The 19380-nt window shown below is 43.7% G+C and overlaps 1 protein-coding gene across 2 annotated transcripts in view; it reads left to right on the top strand.

The window, feature by feature from the left end:
• MROH1 (maestro heat like repeat family member 1) overlaps positions 1-19380 on the top strand; it is a 2813132-nt gene that overhangs the window by 339358 nt on the left and 2454394 nt on the right. For both annotated transcript variants that reach the window (XM_069621886.1, XM_069621885.1), the window contains exon 8: positions 16170-16310. In XM_069621886.1, coding sequence (XP_069477987.1) covers positions 16170-16310 — 141 coding nt within the window. The remainder of the gene's footprint in view (positions 1-16169; positions 16311-19380) is intronic.

Raw genomic sequence — 19380 nt, 5'->3', positions numbered from 1 at the left:
GACTTCTCCCTTTGAGTTGGTGGGACCGATCAACTCCAAAGTAAGCCACCTGGACATACTCTCGGAGCTGCTTGAATTTCCACAGAGTTGCTGCTGGGAATCGAATAGCCAGGGAGAGGAACACCAGATTGTGTGCGTTGCTTTTAAGCTGGCCAACAGCTCTGGGAAAATCCTCCGGACTCCCAGGAAGCAGGACTGACCGAGCCTAAGCTCCCTTAACAGAGTGCGGGACCCCAGATGCAAGGAAAGTATATCTTGACAGTCAGGAAGCGCAGTGTTGCTATTTTCGGTAGTTGCAGGGAGCTGAAACACCAAAGTGCCACTTGTTTGAAGATTGCCGAGTGCGAGCAGTGACTGTCCCATTGCAGTGCAGGAGTCCCCAGGAGTCCTTCCTCTTGTTCCCACGACTGAGGCCCAGGAACAGTGAGATCACCAGATCTGCAGAGGAACAGAAGTCATCTGATGCACTTTTCTTCAATCTAAAGGTACTGTAAAGTCTGAGAGAACTTACCTCTTATTGTAGAGTTGCTTGCATCTTCTACTACTCACAAGTCTAACAGCTTGTGACCCTACATTGATTCTTCTTTTTCTTCAAAGACTTCTAAAACAAAGTGCAATGACTTTTCTTAATTACCTGCCAGAAGTGCTTCAGCCCATTGACTTTGGCAGTTATGTCTCTTTTCTACAAAAAAACCTATTGCCTCCGAAAAATAACCAACAAAATGTTGGGTGATGACTTCACCCCTGGGTTCCCCTTTCCGGGCTCAGACCATTCTTATATGTTTGCCTCCGTCTGTCGGGTTCACTACGGCATTCACTTGTCATTGGGGGATTGCATTTCACCCCCTGGGTCCCCCTCTTATGTGCTCAGACCCTCTCGAATGTTGGCCTCCCTTCGTTAGGTTCACTTTGGCTTTTTCTAAATGATCTCAACTGTTGCATTCACAAGTGTTATTGTCTTTTTAAACAACGCCCTGCGGACACCCCTCCGTCTGGTTCACTCTTGTCATCACAATGTTCTTTCTCTTTTCTCACTAAGCGGGATTCATCTCCCTTACCTTTCCAATGGTTTATCGGTCAAAGAATTTCGACTGTACAGAACATTTTGCTAGACCCCCTGTATGACCACTTTGACCATTTCCTTGCGGCTCTCCCATGGCCTACTGGTATCTGTAGTTTCAACAAACGCGGGGATCAACCAGTGTGTCTCGAGTGAGCACCCACCTGATGCTGGACCCCTCTGTAACTAGTTTTCCCCTTAATGTTAACAGTTCTTTGAGCTTCCCTCAATTTGCCACTTTGCGACTTTCGCTCAACACAGTTCGGTTTTTTATCAGCTCTCCCCTCGACTCACTAGCTGTGATGAACCGCTTGACTTTCTTGTATCTGGAGTCAAGGACCGTACCACGGTCGCAGGCGTGTCTCTGTCCTGCTTATCAGCGTAGTTATGCTCCGTGTACCGTTGACATCTTCTGCAGCACACACTGGCTATTGTTCGCGGTCTTACGATTCCTTGTGTGGAGGCTTCGTGGGTCTGGGTCAGAAAGGGCAAGGTTGCTTCTCCTTGTCACCCTCTCGATTCTCACCACCTTTCCCCTCCTCCTTGAACTGCCGTGTTTGGATAGCTGTCTCGTCATGTGGTCGGCCTTGCTCGTCGTGTGCTCTTGTGCTCCACCTTTTATCCCTGTGGGGAAGGAAAAGGGCCCTTGTGTGTGTGTGTGTGTGTGTGTGTGTGTGAGAGATTCTGGTCAATTGCCTGACCGTTGTGTTGGGACATGTCAGGTAAACGGCTCTAGTGTTAGTCTGTTGTCTTTCATGGTTTTCGAAAGTGTTTGTGTCGGAAAAGGCGGGGGAGGTAGAGTGTTTGAATATCCTATGTGGTAGGATGGTGAAAAGGCGTTCTAAGAAGGGAAATAGCGCATCCCATCCGTCTGTGTCACACTTCCACTCCCCGAGGACCCCCATCCATCCCCAGGAACTGGATCCAATAGCAATGGCTGTGTCCTAGCCACCTGGATGACCGATCCACAGGGACCAGTAAGGAAGACGCCTTCAGGTTTCTCACACCATCACCATGACGTAAACATGTAACTGTCCAAGATAGATGGCAAACGTTGGATGCATTTGAAAAACACACATTACAACAGGGGTCTAACATTTTGTAGACAATGGGCAACATTTCTTTATCAAATGAAATAGTGAGCAACAGTAGTACTTTGACGGAACATATGGTCTTTCAACTAGTGGCAAAATGTTTGCATCTAGGCAAAGAGAATTTGCAATCGTTTTTTTACTGAATTTGAGATTAAGTTGCTGTTTACAAGGAATTGTGTAATCACACAAGACCATTGACAATAGTCAAACATATAGGATTTAAAGTGGACTTTATTGGGTCTTCAGTGTTATTGTACAAGGAATACGTGGGAAACCTAGTGGCAAAAGATGTCTTTGTAAGCAAGTTAAGCTAGTAATATTGGTCATATTTATTTATTTATTACATTTTTGACGACACCTAGACCCAAGGGTTTCACTGCATTAGTACAGGATATGACTACATCATCACGTAAGGCAGATTAGTACAAGGGGAAATCATTGTTACACATTTGTCAAATAGCCAGGTTTTAGTTTGTTTTTCAAAGTCGGGGAACGATTGTTTCTTTTGTGATCAGGTTGAGTGTTCCATAGCGTGGGAGCTGTAACACAAAAGCAAACACCACCATACCTTTTTCTCTTACATCGTGGGATGAACAGAGATGCAGAAAGATAGGAGTTTGCGAACAGGCATGATTTGGGTAATGGAATTGATGAGGTGTTGGGGATCATGGTTGTGGATACAGTGATGCGTGATGGATGTTTTAAATTCTACACAAGCTTTGACAGGGAGCCAGTGGGCTTCACGTCTGGCGGCAGAAATGTGGTCTGAGCGCTTGAGGTCAAGGGCAGCGCGAAGAGCTTTGTTTTGGGGAAGTTTTAATTTCAGCAGGTTGGCGTTGGAGGTACCCATGAGGAGGACATTGCAATAATTAAGTTTAGAGAGGATTAGAGCTCGAGCAAGGGTGATGCAGTTGCTTGGTGAGAGGAGCTGCCTGCTTAAGGAAATTAGTCTAGCAGTGGAGGCCGTAGAGGTAACAAGGGCATTAATGTGTCTGTTCATAGAAAGGTCAGCTTCGAGGCCGACCCCCTCCCCCCCAAGGTTTTTATATGCTTCAAGACCGAGATGGCAGAGCAGTCTATGCTGAAAGATGAGTAAGGGGAGTCAAGGTGTATGATCCGATGAGGGGAAGCCAATGATGAGGAGCTCTGTTTTTTCCTTATTGAGGCAAAGGTTGTACGTGGCCATCCAGTTTTGGAGAGTACTGTAAACAGCATTAATTTCAGCATTATAAACTCCAGAGAGCGGGACTAGAATCCGTGTGTCGTCCATGAAGTTGGTGTAGATGATTCCTCTGGAATCAACGAGAACAAACGGGGATTTTGCATAGGTATTATACAGGGTGGGTGAGAGGCAGGAACCTTGTGGGACAGCTAGCGGGGCAGGGATTGCATCGGCAGCAGAACCACCTAATAACATATGCGTGGTGAGACAACTGAGGAAGGATTTTATCCAGTTGGTGGTTTCTGGGGAGAAGTGGAGGTGTTGGTTGAAGTGTTTGCAAAGAATATTGTGATCAACCAAATCGAAAGCCGCAGAGAGATCAAGTAGGAGCAGGATCGATAGGTTGCCCGATACCCGAATAGAGTGGATTTGTATTTTTAAATTCAGTAAGGCGGTTTCAGTACTAGGCTTAGGTCGGAATTCAGATTGCCTTTTAACAGCTGGTTGCTTTCTAGGATTTGCTGGACTTGAGGGTAGGCCATGCAGTCAAGGATGTTTAATAAGAAGGGAACAGTGATGGTGGGACAGTAGTTGGTGGGGCTAGCAGGGTCCAGTGATGTTTGTTTTTAATAACAGGGTGACACAGGCAGATTTGATCAAGGCGGGCACTGTACCTGTTGGAAAGGAAGCAATGGCAAAGTCTGTAATGATATGCGTAAGTATGGGGGCGCAGAGCTTCACTATGTGGGCTGGGCAAAAGGAACCTTAGCAGTTAGACGGTTTAAGAGATCCAATAGTAGCTGTAACATGCTCAGTTGAGACTGTTTTTTTTTGGTTTTGATTTTAGAGCGTAAGGATTCAATTAATTATAGGTTTGTCCGTGCCCCTCAAAATTTGTGACCATCTATCTTGTGTGTCTAACTGCTTTGTTGAGATTCCAAAAAAGTCTCTGAATAGATTTTGTTTTTCTGTCAATGCGGGACATGACCTTCTTAGATAAAAAAGTGATTCAGTGGTGTTTTATTGCATACAGAATCTGCAGTGCACATTCTTTGGGTCCATTTGTTTGGTTTGTACTAAGTACTCTCGCGTTGGTAGGATGTTCAGACGGAGAAGCAGGTAGAGGTCACGGATCTTCTGAAATTTAATTAGGTAATTTGGAAGTTCATTTAGAGCCCTAGATTCTGTTTCACTTTGGAAATCTTTTGTAGAGCAGTTGTTGTGCTTGTGTTTTGATCCAGTCGTTGTGCTTGTTTTGCGTACTGCGGGGTATGGATCAACATCTCGTTGAAGATCTCTTCACGTTGCATCAGTTTCTCAATCTGTGTTGACCATTGAGATAATGCAGTCACGTGTAAGGCGTTCTTTTTTTTTTTTCTCGCAGGATCTCTATTGCAGGAATTTGTTCATTTGTTATGATTTTTCTGTATAGGTCGATTTTGTTTCCACACGTTTATTGAATCGATTGATTGCAATGCAAGTTTGTGACAAATTCTCGGCATCGGGAAGTTGTGTGGTAGTGCTAGTGCTTTTCTCCAAAAGATCGCTTCGTATTTCTGCTACTTAATATGTTGTTGATTGGTTAGAGTTTCGCCAGCATAGGTGAGTATTAGAACTTCCTTTTGTTTGAATAGAGCTATTGCCGGTTTAAGTGAGAATTTGCCGAATTTACAGTGGAAGAAACGACCTTGGCGCGCTAATGATTTAAGATTTTGTTTCTAGGTGGTCTTTCCATTCCTGTCATTGTGAGATGGGTTGATCATAGCGCCTAGGTATTTGATGTAGTTCACTATTTTGATGGGCTCGCCTCGGAGTGTAACCAATGGTGTTATTTGCCTCTTCCCTTTTTAGCTTTGTTAGAGTCATCAGTTTTGTTTTTGTCATGTTGATTTGTAGTTCGTCATTCATCATGTATTGGTCTAGTTTTGCCAAACTGATTTGAAGGCCGGACAGCATTTTGTCCAGTATTATATCATCTGCGTAGATCATTGTTAAGCTTTGCTTCGTTATTTATCTTTGGAGGGTTTGTTGCTATATCTTGAATTTCGTTGACAAAGTCTGAGGTGTATAAGTTATATAGTGTTGCTTCCAGTGGGCATCCTTGTTTTAGGCCGTTTCAGGTCTGCATTGGTTTGGTCACCATTCCTTCTTTTGTTAATCTGACTCGTATCGTGGTGTTTGAGTTCAGCTGTTTGATAGGGTTAAGAATTGCATCAGGGCATTTCCACGCTGTCTATTTCATCCACAGTTTTTGTCGGTTGACTGTCAAATGCTAATTTTAGGTATATGAAGACTGCGTATATCTGTTGGTTTTTTGTTCAGGCTTCTTGTTTGATCATGTTTAGGATTAAGAGGTTGATGTTAGGTCCCACCTTGCGGACGAATCCTGTTTGTCGTTTAAGCATTCTTTCCTTATTGGTTGCCCATTAGTTCAACTGTTTGAGAAGGAAGGGTGCAAATAATTTTCCCAGCAGGTCCAAGAGAGCTATTAGTCTGTAATTTTCTGTTTTTTTTCTGTCACCTTGTTTGAAGATAGGGATAATGGTTGCTGTTTTCCAGCTGGTTAGTATTTGCTGTGTACGTCCGATCAATATGAGCAGCTGTGCAAATAATGCCCATTCCTCTGGGGCGGCTTTTAGGTCTGTGTTCGACAGGCCATTTGGCCCCGGTGCGCGTGATGTTTTTAAGGCTTTAATTGTCTTTTCATTGTCTTCGGTCTCCCATTTGAGGTTCCATGTGTTGGCCGGTGGTGTTTTGTCTGTTTGTTTCGTATCAGTTCTCTTCTTGTACATGTTTGTGAAGTAATGGGTCCAATCTTGTTCCTCGACTTCTTGGGTCATCCGGTCTGATGCTTTGTTGTTCTGATTCAGGAGTGTCCAAAGTTGTCTTGTGTTTCTCTGATTCAAGGCTACCAAGATTGCTTCAGCACCCGTTTGGTATAGTAGGGTTTTTACCTCCTTTATTCTGTTTGTGTGTTTTTTGTGTGGCAGTTGGTGTGTTGAGTTTTTGAAGGGCGAGTATTTTTTTCTGTAATTTATTTTTCATTTCGTTGATCTCATGGTTAAATTGATGTTTGTGAGGTTTCTCTGGTTTTACGTGGTTTGTCATTCGCTGTTGGTATTTTTGTAGTATCCATGGATAGTTTAGTTTATCATTATCTGATTTCTCAGAGTCATCAAATTTCTTTAGCAGGCCTGCCATGTGGTGTTGTTTTATACGAAGTTTGGTCATACGGTTGACTAGTTGTAATTCCGGAAGTTTTGCTTGAACTTGATGGACGCGTGAGTTCTTTCAGTTGATCGCTATTAGATGGTGGTCACTGTTATCTTGCGGGTGATTCGTTGTGGATGTGAGTGTTTGGGATATTCCTACTGAAATAAATACATAGTCAGTGATGGCTCTTGAGTTGGCGCGTGACCATGTTGGTTGCAATCGACCTTGTTCGTTTAGCGGTTTCCCTGTGAGGGTTAGTTGACGGATGGATGTTTCTTTGACCCATTTTCTTGCTCTTGGGGTTAGGTCAGTCGTTTCCTTTGGTGTTCCGTTTGCGTTGAATAGATGGATGTTAAGGTCTCCAGCAATTATGAATTCGAAGTCAGCACATTTGCTTGCCAGGGTGTCTAATACTTCACATATTGAGTCGATGAACTGGTTGTCGTTCATGGCAGTTGGGTTTCAGTAGATGTTAGATTCCCAGTGTCTGTTTGATTGGTTTGTCACTGTCTGGTTGATCAGTAGTATCAGATATTGGGCCCATGGATGTAAGTTCTTCTTTGTCAGTATTGACCAATTGACATCTATTTTAGTTCGTATCAGCATTCCCAATGAGGGCCTGCTGTGTTTTCGATGGATTGCTGGGTTCATATGTGTGACGTAACCCTCACATGTTACTTCCGCTATCAGCCATGTCTCTTGGAGGCATATTATGTCCCATTTCTTTTGTTCTTTAGCACCTTCTGTCAGTAGGTGGCTGTGTCCTCTGGTGTTCCACGATCCTAATGAGTAGTCCTCTTGTTTTGGCTCGCTGGAGATTGGTGGTTATAAGTATGTTGTCACTGGGCTTCTGTGGTCCTTGTGAGATTCTTGGGTATGGTTTTGGTATTGATTAGTGTTGGTCATGTCTTTTTTCAGCGGTCGTTGCATTGTAGTCTGGTTGTGCATGGAATCCCGAATATGGATTGCGGCCATTGTAGGGGGGGGGGGGGTCTTTAGTTGTTGGTTTCGATCATGGTTCTGTTTTCCTTTTGCCATGGTTTGTTGTTATTTTTGTTAGCGTTGTTGTAGCTTCCGGGTAGTTCGTCTCAAGTGAAACACAGTTTAGCTAGTTATGTTTTTTGACTCTGTATGTTCTTCATTATAGGTTCTGCTTGAAGGTCGATATGTACCAGATGGAGTTGGTCATCCTTTGGGAAGAAGATAACATCAATATCTTTAGATCGAATTGTGGCCAGATTTGTTGTCTCTGTTCAATATTGTAGGCTTAAGGGTTTTTGAGTTTTCTTGGGTCGACAAATTCCGGAAGTACTATTGAGGAGTCATGATCCTCGTCTTTTGTTTGGTATATGTGATGGTCTGTTGAATCTGCGGATGATGCACTGTATTCATTGTCAGAGATTGTGGAGTATGAGAGAGGCGTTTGTCGATTTGTCGTCAGATATTGAGTTCATTGATGTTTCTTCATGGTATTCGTCCAGCATTATTAAGTCTTGGTCTTGTGGGTGTTTTGCTAGGTCAATTGTCGACACTTGATTTTCTGTGTGATCTTGAGATGTAAGTGGCAGGTTAGCTTCTGTCTGTGTTGTCTGGTGTGAATTTATTATTGCTAATAATGCATCAATTGGTTCTTCGGGTTGACATTGGGGGGGTTGCTGCGATTGGGGGAGGTTTTGCCTCGTTTTGGTGTCTTGTTGCATGGTTTGTCGTTCTTTTCGCTGGTTCTTTTCCTCGTGCTCCATCGAGTCTGGTAATTTGAGTTTTCCTAGGAAGGCTCTTGATCCTGTTTGTAGTTTTTTAATTTCTTTTTCTTCTTCGATTGGTGTATGGGTTCTCGTTTGGTTTGGTTAGGTTAAAGATGTCAAATGGTGTGCAGGCAGGGAGCAGAGCGGTATTTGTTTTGGGACTTGCAAGACCCTCTAGAAAGCGGCTTTTTTCCCTTTATCCTCCATTTTTTTTTTCAGTCGGGTATTGTTTGTCTTCTCTGTCTGCTCTTGCAACCTCTCCGAGATGGAGTTGCCATGTTCTGGTGGCCTCTGCTTCGTGGTTTAGGCGATCTTGGAGGTTTGTTATAAATGGGTCTGTGGTTCTCTGGTTGGAATGAATCAAAGACAGTAGTGTTGCTTGGTCTTTTGTAGCGTCCACCATGGCTTCTTGAATTTTTAAAAATGCAACCATGGCTACTGAGAGGACTGCTATTAATGTGTTCTGTAAGTCCACCATGGTGGTCGGAATTCTGTCGGTGGGATTCATATCTTCGCCTCCTCGATGTTGATGTTCTTTTTGCGTCTGGTAGCAGTTATCCACATTTGGTTCTATCCGTGGTTCAGTTGTCGTGTCTTCTAGCAGGTTAAGTGCATTGTTTGGTGTTTTTGGATGATTTTTTTGGTGTTTTTGGATGATGTTGCTTTATTCATTATTGGGTGTGGCATCGGTTTCGATGTTGTGAGCTTATTAACTTTGGATTTGTACAGTTCGCCAAAGATTTTTTTTTTCTTTCGTGTGAGTTCATGATTGATTCTATTTCTGTTATATCTAAGGATAGTCGTGTTGCTCTTCCTGAGAGCGGCAGGTGTGTTTTTCCCATACTAAGTCTGTTGTTGGTAATTGGCGGAATGTTGTTTGCCATTTTTGTTTTGCTATTCTTGCTTTTTCTTTCAATGACGTTGCATTTGCTTCTTCATAGGTGTTCTGTGAGGTAAGTTGGTCTAATTCTGTGTTCAGCTTTTGTTGGGTTTGGTGTTTCCCGGTTTTACTGCCCGTGGCTGCCCCACACAGCGGCTAATGGCTTTTGGTAGTGGGGCTCGCAGTATCTGGATGCTTGGTTTGTGTGTGAGTGATTGTCTTTATTGGTGCAGCCGGAATTTCGTGCGGCTGGTGGGTTGCCGAAGGAGGCATGGGTGTGTTATTCGATGTGGGGATCCCCACGGGTGTCGGTGGCTGTGGAAGTGCTGTCGTATTTGGCCCTTGTGGTGGATCTTGTTGTGGTACGGTTTTTTTTAACGGTGGTTTCATGTTCATTTGTCGGACTGTTCACGGTAGAGACTCTGATGTTGCTCTGGTGATCGTTATCTGCTGTCCTAGGGTCTATGGATGTCTGTTGAGCAAGATTCATTGTTGTTTCTTGTGACAGGGTGTGTCTTTGTCCATGTTGTCGTGTGATAAAAGTTGCTCATCCTGTTTCTCCCGCAGTCTGGTGCGCGGACCTGTTTTAATGGACATTTTATTTATTTTTGGTCGTCTTTCTTGTACGGCCTTGGGCAGTCTTCTTTACCGACACTGGCTTCTTATTTTGCTAGTGGATCGGTCGTTGTCTTAGGTTCCCTTTCAATTTGGCCTTCTCCGTCCCCAGCCATAAACAGCAGAAAACAGCAGCTGTAGAGATGGGCTTGTCTCCTCAGCGGGCTTAACGCCGCGAGGGCTACGAGGTCCTGCTTTTGAATGCCTACTTCCTGTAGGCGTGGCTTGGGTGTGTCACGTGATGTGTTAGCTGTGAGCAGTTTCCAATGGGTGCGCTCGCTTCAAACTGCTGCTGGCTCCTGCCAGCAGACTTATGCGAGTTGGAGCACAGCCCAGCTGATTGATTTAGCAGTTCAGAAATGCAGTGTGTAGCGGTCCCTCTTGGCGGTGAGTGAAAGGCTCGACAACACTATCATACTTGGCTGAAGCACCGGAAAATTGCACGGCTCTCGTAAGCTATTTTGTGTCGACCGGGGCGAAGCTACTGAATCTTCCCTCGGTGAGGGCTTTTTCTTGCAAAGGTGTTCGAGGGATCTTTTTTCTCTGCGTAAGTGAACCAGATCCTCTGCGAACCAAGAGTTGCTGGTTTTATGAGGTTTTGTAATTTTGGATTTGAGAGGAGCATGTGTGTCCAGGGCCTGAAGCAGACATGCATGATATTGGGTAGCCAAATGGTGGGCTGAGTGATGCAGGGTTGGTAAATGAGAGCTTGGTGCTATGAGGCGGGACCGTTGTAGGTCCTCATGCTTCAACATGCAAGTGTTACGGACCAGAATGGGGCTAAGTGGTACAGGACCGGTTTTGTGAAGCTTCAAGGTGGAGATGGAGAAGTTTATAAGGAAGTGGTGTGTCCAGGATACTGGTTCAATAGCGTCAATGTTAATCCAATCTAGGATGTGAACTTTGGAGAGGGTCGGGGAGGAAATGAGTTGGGTCACTGAGAGCAGCTGATAGTGCAGTGGCTTTAGGGTCAGAGATCTCGTTAAAGCCAAGGTTCATGTCTCCTAGTATAATACATTTAGTGGCTGGTTTCATGAAAGGCGTGATTAAGGCGTGTCCAGGTCGGGGAGGGCTAGGACTATTGGGTTCTCTGCATAATAGGATGTTGCTGGTCGTTTGGGGGTCTGTGGCGAGCTTAAGAAGAAGAATTTCATACCCCGGGATGGAGGGCAGAGGGCGTGTCATTATTTGTAGTGAAGACTTGGAGATACGGGCGACTCCCCCTCCTGGCACATCTATGCGTCGGATCTGTAAATAGTGTAGTTGGGTGGAATGGCCAAGGAGGGAAGAGGCCCGGAAGCATCATGAATCCATGACTGTTAAGGCTAAAATGTCTAACTGTAACTAGACGATTAGGTCCACAGCATGGGCGCCTACGGACCTCACATTGATTAGAGCAAATTTCAGAAAATGTGTATGTTGCTTGTTAGAAGGCGAGAATTTAAAGACCACTTCAACACGCTGACAACATGCATGAAGTTGCTCTCAAATAAGGGGAACATTCAGTGTAATGCTTCTCATACTAACCCTTATGACCTAAGAGGGGAAAGCTGCCAAGGGAGCAGAAATTGAAGCATGCTTAATTAAGTCTACTTCTTATCGAGGTTTCTGCGAAGGTAAGAGGAAGATTTTAAAAGGCCATATATGGGCACTTATGCCAATTAAGAGGGACATTTCAATTAAGATAAACCTGGCGATGGTAGGGTCATTAATCGGAAGGCATGCAGTACATTTCTGGACCCTGATGGGGGCAGCTACGAAAATAAATTCCCCAATGGTAGAAGATTGCCAGATAACGGCACAGGTTTGGGAACATCATCTACAGGAAAAGTGTTTGATGCCTGCAAATGAACTCTTGTTTGATTCAGAAGGAAGGGGGCAAAATGTAAACGCAGTATGCCCATGGGAATTGGAGGATGTCTTATGGGCAATTAGCAAAGCTAAACCCTCAAGAGCTCCAGGCCCAGATAACATCCTGTCTATTATCATTAAAGATAATTGTGAAACTTGGGCCTCTCCCCTTTGGGAATTATTCCAGCATGTATGTTTGACACACGTGGTGTCTGATACTTGGAAACAATCTCTAATTGTTCCTATATACCAGAAAGGAGACAAATTAAATCAGCTAAATTTTAGACCAATTGCATTGCTGGATTTGTCAGCAACATTTTTGGAACCCTGCTGTTGAGGGATCTCAAAGGCCAGATTTCTAAACACAAACTCTTGTCCGACTGCCAAATCGGCTTTCATGCGGGGATGGGTACTAAATGCATTTACGCTGGCACACATGAGGGCAGCAGTTGCCGTCTATATGGCATCAATTGACATGAAAAGTGTGTTTGACACAGTTAGCCGAGGATGGTTGTGGCACAAGCTTCTGGTGGCTGGGTTCCCGCTTAGCTTAGTTAAACTGCTGGCTCTGCTACATATGGATACAACAGTGAGTACGGTTGGATGGGGGGGGGGTATGACTGCGCCCGTTAAGACCTTTGTGGGATTGAGGCAGGGCGGTGTGGTGGCACCCACCCTATACAATATGTACACTGGGGATATAGCAAGGGTGACTGAGGGAGGTCTTACAAATCCAGTCAAGTTGGGCTCAGTAACACTTGGCTGGATTGCTTTTGCTGACAATATAGTCCTGTTTGACGTCTCGCCAATTGGGCTGAAGCGGAAACTTACATTGTTCCACACATACGTTGTGGAAAACAATCTAAAAATATACTGTCTGACATCAAGAGTTTGCATATTCACGACCAAGAGAAGTAAAAAAATGATGACATGGCGGGTGGGAGCTGAGCCACTTGAGCGGGTAACTGCACTGACTTATCTGGGCGATGAAGTGCTTAACTCCACATCGAAACAAGGTGGGGCACAGTACCTCAACTCCAAATATGGGCGTCAATTAACAAAAATTAAATGGGTGTATGCCCAGCTATGCTCCTCCTCTTTGACCCCATTGATGCAATTTTTATTTGATGCAAGTTGAACCAACTATTATCTATGGGCTTGATATTAATCTCACCGATCTAGGGGTCAGCCTTAACACAATTCAGGGCATGCTTTGGAAGAACACACTAAGGTTAGCCAACTCTGTCCCAAACCCAGTTTTTTTTGGCTATTAGGGCCACATGGAGGAAGTTGTTGGTATACGCTAAACTCTCAAATCCACCGACAAATTCGTTATACGAAAAATGGGGAGGAAGTGCAAACGCGTCAATTACTAAACTGAAGGAACAAATTAATGCTTTTGTGATAGAAGTAGGATCCTGTCCTAAATCCATCTAAGGTAAAAAAAAAAAAAGCTCTTCCAATATGACGGGGGGGAGCACAGCAGATGAGGTGGCGCACAATACACTCTTTATAGGGAATATGCTAAGATAGTCTACAAAAGAGAACAGGTGTCTACATATATATTATTTTCCCGTGTCCACGAAGGAGAATATTGTATCTATGATTTTGTTTAAACCAACTGCCGACTCTGGAGTGAGTGTCCAGGTGGAAAGGGGCAGAAGGGAATAAGAGTTGCAGACTGTGTGGTTTGGTGGGAATGAAGGAAACTACAAAACATTTGGTGAGATGGGTTGCTGGGCTTTGAAGGAAGAACGGGAGAAACATCTAGACATTTCAGTAGGCAATGAAGCCTGGTGGTGCAGTCTGATGGGTGGTCAATCGCAGGGTTTAATCCTGGCATTATGTCACTTCCTCTTTAAAATGTTGAGCATGTTGGAAAAGGCTGCTTGTGAAGAAGAGTAATAAACTGAGTAACTTTATTGGGCCACAATACGCCATACAATTTGAATTATTAAGTTGTCAATCGTCTGTCTGTGGTTTCATGTTCCTCCTTGATTTCTCTTTCTGTGTAAATTGTTAAAATTGCTTGAATTGTATTTTATTTTTAAAATGTATTTTATTGTATATTGGAAAAGTTTTTATTTTGTATTTGTGAAAGTTTCTCATTTGTTATTTACATATGGGAATCTAAACACAATTTTTTTTTAAAACTCGTTTTTAGAGTGGTTTGGTAGTTCTACATTTTGATATGTGTAGGAATGTATTGGCATCTTTTTAGAAATTATTAGCAAGGTCTTTTTCATACGCAATCATTGACAATTTGGGAAATATTTTGCTTACTTGCACATTATAAAAATGCCGGATGGGCAAAGTATCAGATGATCATTTTTTTCACAGTGACACTGCCACGAGTAGTGGCTGGCGAATTTTTGATTTGGTGGAGCGTAAAATGTTTGCCTCAAATATGCAGGAGCGACTGCACATTTGTAAAATAATGGATTCAAATGGTGCATTTGACAGCATGCATTCTGTGAAAAAATTGGTAAAAAGCCACACAGCATGCAATCTGTTTTGTATGGTGGCACATGAAAAAACCCATTGGATGCAAGTCACCAACAGTGCACAGGAGCATTTTCCAACTCATTTTCATGATGCCTTTGCCCACAACAGATGCTAGTATAAAAAACATTTTCATTGCTGGCTGTGCCCATACATGCTCATTGCATTCTGCAGCAATATAGGCCAGTAAAAACATATAAGAACAGCAAGCCAGTAAAAAATGCCATGCCACAGAAAGAAGGTGTATATATATATATATATCCCTTTAAATTCGGTCAATTGTTCAAATTTTGGGTAATACCGGCTTTTTTGGGAGGCGGGTGGTTCTTTTTTTTTTTTTCTTTAACCGCATCAAGATGCCTTTGCAAAGTGCATACAAAACTATTACCAGTTCGTAAAGTTCAAGTATGGAACTTATTTAATAACAAACACATTGTGCATGTACACAAATTCCAATTGAAACTAGGGTGAGGACATTTGGGCATTCATATCGCTCATTTGTCCATTATACACCTGCCAAACTTCATCTAACCTTCCCATTTTACACTACCAGGGTACAGAAAGGGGAGGCCTTGTTGGTTATAGTGTTTGCTGGACAGATTAATACCTGCTCCAGCCACAGCTCCTACTCCAAATAGTTTAACGATTGTGGAGTGTTGGCAAGGAAGGTGATTACAGCAACAATAGGATTGTGCTTCCCTGGATGACCTAGTTTTTGGCATCCCAGGAAGTGTGGATGAAGCAGGAGGTGGTCTCTGCTGCAGAGACTTATGTTAGCGCCCAAACCCTGCCCTTCAGCCTACAGTGATGACGCCTTTAAAACCAGTAAGCTCCAGGTCAAGCTGATTAGCTAGCTTTCCCGCATCGTACCACTGTCATTCTTTTCACATCATAACCTCCTTCTTGGCCCTCCCACAGCCCAGAGCAACTGGCGAGCAACATTTTAGGGTGCTCCGAGCAACATGTTGCTCCTGAGCTACACGTTGGGGGATCACACGTTGCAGATCACTGCATTGCAATTTAAACCTCAAAATATAAACCAAAGCTCACACTTACAACATATTCCAAAAACATATTCTCTTACTGTTTTCATACTGCATTTCACACCAACCAGTAATTAAGATCCACATGCCACCAGGGTTCGGAATTCCTGGGTGCTATTTAGCTCCTGGTTATAGTCAAGGGTAGCCTGACTAGCTTGACATCAACCGCTTCCAGGAGCTACACAGACTCCTCAGGCAGGTGGTGCCAAACACAGAAAGCTATGTGACATTAACTGTGTTGTTTGGGGAAGGTATTTACAGGAGAATAAAAGTCAGGCCTGAGGGATATTTAAAGCATACTGCGTAATATGTAAATGGACAACAAGTTCACGTTTGCTTCTTGCGCTCATGTTACATTTGCTACCCTCTATGGGCTGACTCCTGGTTTCCCTAGATGTAGCTTCTGCTTAACGTGTTTTTGCTATTGGTCTACAAATCCTAATTTCGACCCGTGTGCTACTGTAAATACAACAAGCACACATACAGCAGCTATGTACAGTCAAAATACTGTTACCGTGTTAACACCAATGCAAAACAAGAGTGAGTTAAGTACCAATAATGTTGGTTTTATTTAGTGTTGAATAATAGGTTTAGCTTATACAGTGGCATTCCTCAAGTATGAACATTGTTTCATAGGAAAAAAGGTCTCCCACCGAGGTGTGTGTATAACTATGACATAGATGCAATTACATGTATTAAGTATTTGAAATGATGCCTTTATAAAATATGTAATCATTTTCTCCTTATCGACTCCTATTTCTACTGCAAATGCCCTCACCATTAACATTTAGACCTAATGTTTGAGGTGAGCCGAATTATGGCCCCTCTTCTACTGTGATAAACACATCCCACAAACTCTGCATGCTGCATCTGCATGAAAAGCACATCTCCAACCCCAGAGTTCCTTTCATCATGCCAATCTCCGAAACAGCCTTTCAAAGTTTCATATACATGATTTAGAACATAGAGCAGCTCAATGGCCCTCTCTTTCCCTTTCTTTTAAGGTGAGGCTGGCTGTGGTAGAAGCTGTAGGACCAATGACGCAGTTAATGCCCAATGAAAAACTAGAAGAGCAGCTACCTCGTCTCATTCCAGGAATTCTCTCTCTCTACAAGAAATCTATTGACGCTTTCTATGTGACAAAGGTAAGTTCCCTAGAGCTATTATTTTCCTACTCTAGCTAAAGACTGTCCACTTCATTGACAATAAAGTGAATCATTCAGGCCTTTCTTACAATGTGGTGCTGTTTTATACATAGCACTGTAGCGTTTGTTGTACAGTATGTCAATGCGCTCTAAATACAACTTAATATATACCTATTTTTATTCATTTGGAATCCTGCCTTCTCTCCTTCCTATCTTGATTGGAAACATACAGGCCTAGGAAAGTAGCTGAAAGATTGTAGTCTCGAATTGTACAGGGGCCTAAATATGCATCTTCCCTCTGTCGGACCCTCTTCTATATGATTTGTGTGAAAAATCACAACGCCATCTTCCTGATTTTTCTGCATAGAATGAGGAAAACTCATCTCAATTGTTGCCTACATTTTTTTATGAGGCATGTGACTGTTTCTCTTGAGTATTTTTAATACATTCAAATTTACATGTTAAGTGCTGGGGCTGCGCCGAGCATCCCCCGCCCGCCCCCCACCATTGAGCCTTTAGGATTTGTTTTGGGAAGCATCCATTCAGTAAGTACCTGTCTATTCTGTGACACTTTGCTTCAATCCATGTCCAGGAAGTGTTTGGTAATGCAAACAACCATTCGATTAATCACTGGTGGTGAGTTGAGTATGGTTGATGCAGTACCAAACTCAGTATTGAAACAGCTGATGATTTTTGGTGATTTTTTGGTTGATCATAAACCTGTTTCAGGGTCCTCAATAGCCGGTATAAAAGTATTAAATCATGTGCACATACACCAACACGCACTAGTATCTACTGTAGGAAATTCTTCTGGCACCATTCTGGAGGTCTTGCAGGAGTGCATGACTTGTTCAATATTGATAAGGTCATGTGGTATCGTAAAGGGGTGCCTCTATCTACCAGCCATGCAAACATGTGGCATTTTTTGGGCGATCAGGCATGTTTGGATGCAGAATTTTACCAACCTATGTACACTGCTCTCACAGCACCACAGTTTCTGTAGTTGGGAAGGTTTTCCATACCAAAACATCACAATTGGGCGTTTCATGGGCTCCAAAAAGCCTGAAAAAGGAACACTCTTTCGAACCCCACAATGGCAAAAACAGATATTGTTTCAAAATTATCCGTACTTGTATCAGCATTATTCTTCTTGCCTTTCTTCCAAATAAAGTGTGAACATAAGACGTCAAAGAACAATAGCAGGCAAAAGCATTCCTCTATTGGGCTTGGACACTTAGACAAAAATGTAAATATTTCTCATCTTGCCCTGAGTTATGAGTCTGTGGAGTCCTCATTGCTGTGATGTATTTTTAGGAAACCATCTGAGGATTGGGGGTGGAATCTCAGACTAGGGAAGCCTATGCACAGTGAAAGGCACCCTAGAGGGAGGTAGAAGGTGGATCTGCCAGGGTCTTTCATTTCCCCTTCCTCCTCTGCCCAGTAACCTCTTGGGGTGAGGCGTACAAGAACAGTTCTCTGACAAATGAGCAAGAAGTACTGGAGCTGTTGGGAAAGCTGCTTTCCCTTCATTCACACCAATGGGACACCCTTCTTTTTGCTTTTGGTTGGACCTTTTCCTGGCTTGGAGGTAATTGAAGCCTTTTTTCTCCACACCTTGCTAAGCTCATCTGTTTTGTTGGGGGCACTGATCAGTCCCTATGCAATCTGTGCAGGAGAAATCGGTTCTCCAAAGTAGTAAAGTTCTCGGTTTATTTTTCCTACACACATCACCGTAAGTTTGGTAGGCACACTGTGTCTCTGTAAATTTATTAGCCAATTTGTGGTTACTTCCATGATGTATTCATGGTGGTCTGATGGCAGCGGATATTTTTTATAGTGTTATCTTTTTTTATAGTCTCGTGCACTTTTGCATTCTACCACTTAATGCTAATTAGAGTACCATGTATTCTAAAATGGCCGTGCCCTGAGATTTTCACCTGTCATTTGGCCAGGCCATCTTGTAGTTGGACATTCTTCCTGCCCTGGAGTGGCTTGATTTTCCATATATGATCAGCCCCTTTCCCAGGGAAAGCTTCAGCTTCCCCAGGCAAAGTGGCAGTCTTTGGCCGGATGTGAGGGCGAGACCTACTGAAGACCCGGAACAAGTTGTTGGAAGGTTGCCTGCAGAGCTTTCTTCACTTACCTGCCGAGCCTCTGTGTCTCTGCAGATCTCTGCAACAAGACCTTCCTCTGTGCTTTAACCGCTGGACCAGTGGGAACCACCAGTCCCAACCTCTGCTCAAACATCTAGCCGCTGGAAGCACTTGGAACAGTCCTCGAACAATCCTGTGGGCTAGCCAGACGTCGGCCTTGGATACTTTGCTGCAATGTTTGCTGTCCCGAGTTGAGCTTTGGGACTGCACAGATAATCCGCTTATGAAACAAGAAGCATTTCCCCGATGTTGCAGCGCTCTATCACGAAGAGGGGCTCTGCAGGACCAGTTTTAGTTTCTGCCACAAGGGTGGTCTTCTGCCATTTTCTTCAGGAGGCCTTCACTGTCTGCTGCCTGCATCGTGTCCTGCAGGTCCTCTGAGGTCACATGGAGTTGTGATTGCAAAGTCTGTGTGACCCGAGTGTCCAGCTGTTGAATGTCCAAAACCTGTACAACAGAGCCCGGAAACCAGAGGCCTGAAGTGACCTCTGCCCCCAAGACCTCAGGTCTTCCTCCAACTGAACGCAAGTCACAAATACAGAATGCCCTGCCATTTCAGGAACGTCCACGGTGGCCCCCGAGTGTATCCGATTACAGGGGTGAGTAAACCTACCCGTTTTTTGCCCCACCTATCTCCATATGGTTCTGTTGGCGTAAAGCACTAACCCTATTTCTGCCCTTGTGTGATTTTGTCGTCCTACAAAGGTGTTGAGGAGGTTGGTGGCAGCTATATTTTATTTTTGACTTCTCCATGGGTGCAAGCCGTTCTACTGCACTGCTAGCCCAATGAACCTTTCTTGGGAGCCCTTTGGGGTATCAATATTTATTTTATTCTATTCACCGCCATTTTGTGTTTTAAGACTTTCTAGGTGACCCACGAGGTTGGCTCGAAATGGCCATTGTGATTAGGTCGACTT

The sequence above is a fragment of the Ambystoma mexicanum genome, chromosome 5q (genome assembly GCF_040938575.1).
Source record: "Ambystoma mexicanum isolate Mex_15411 chromosome 5q, UKY_AmexF1_1, whole genome shotgun sequence".
In the NCBI taxonomy this organism is placed as follows: Eukaryota; Metazoa; Chordata; class Amphibia; order Caudata; family Ambystomatidae; genus Ambystoma; species Ambystoma mexicanum.
This window is presented reverse-complemented; position numbering and strand designations above follow the sequence as displayed.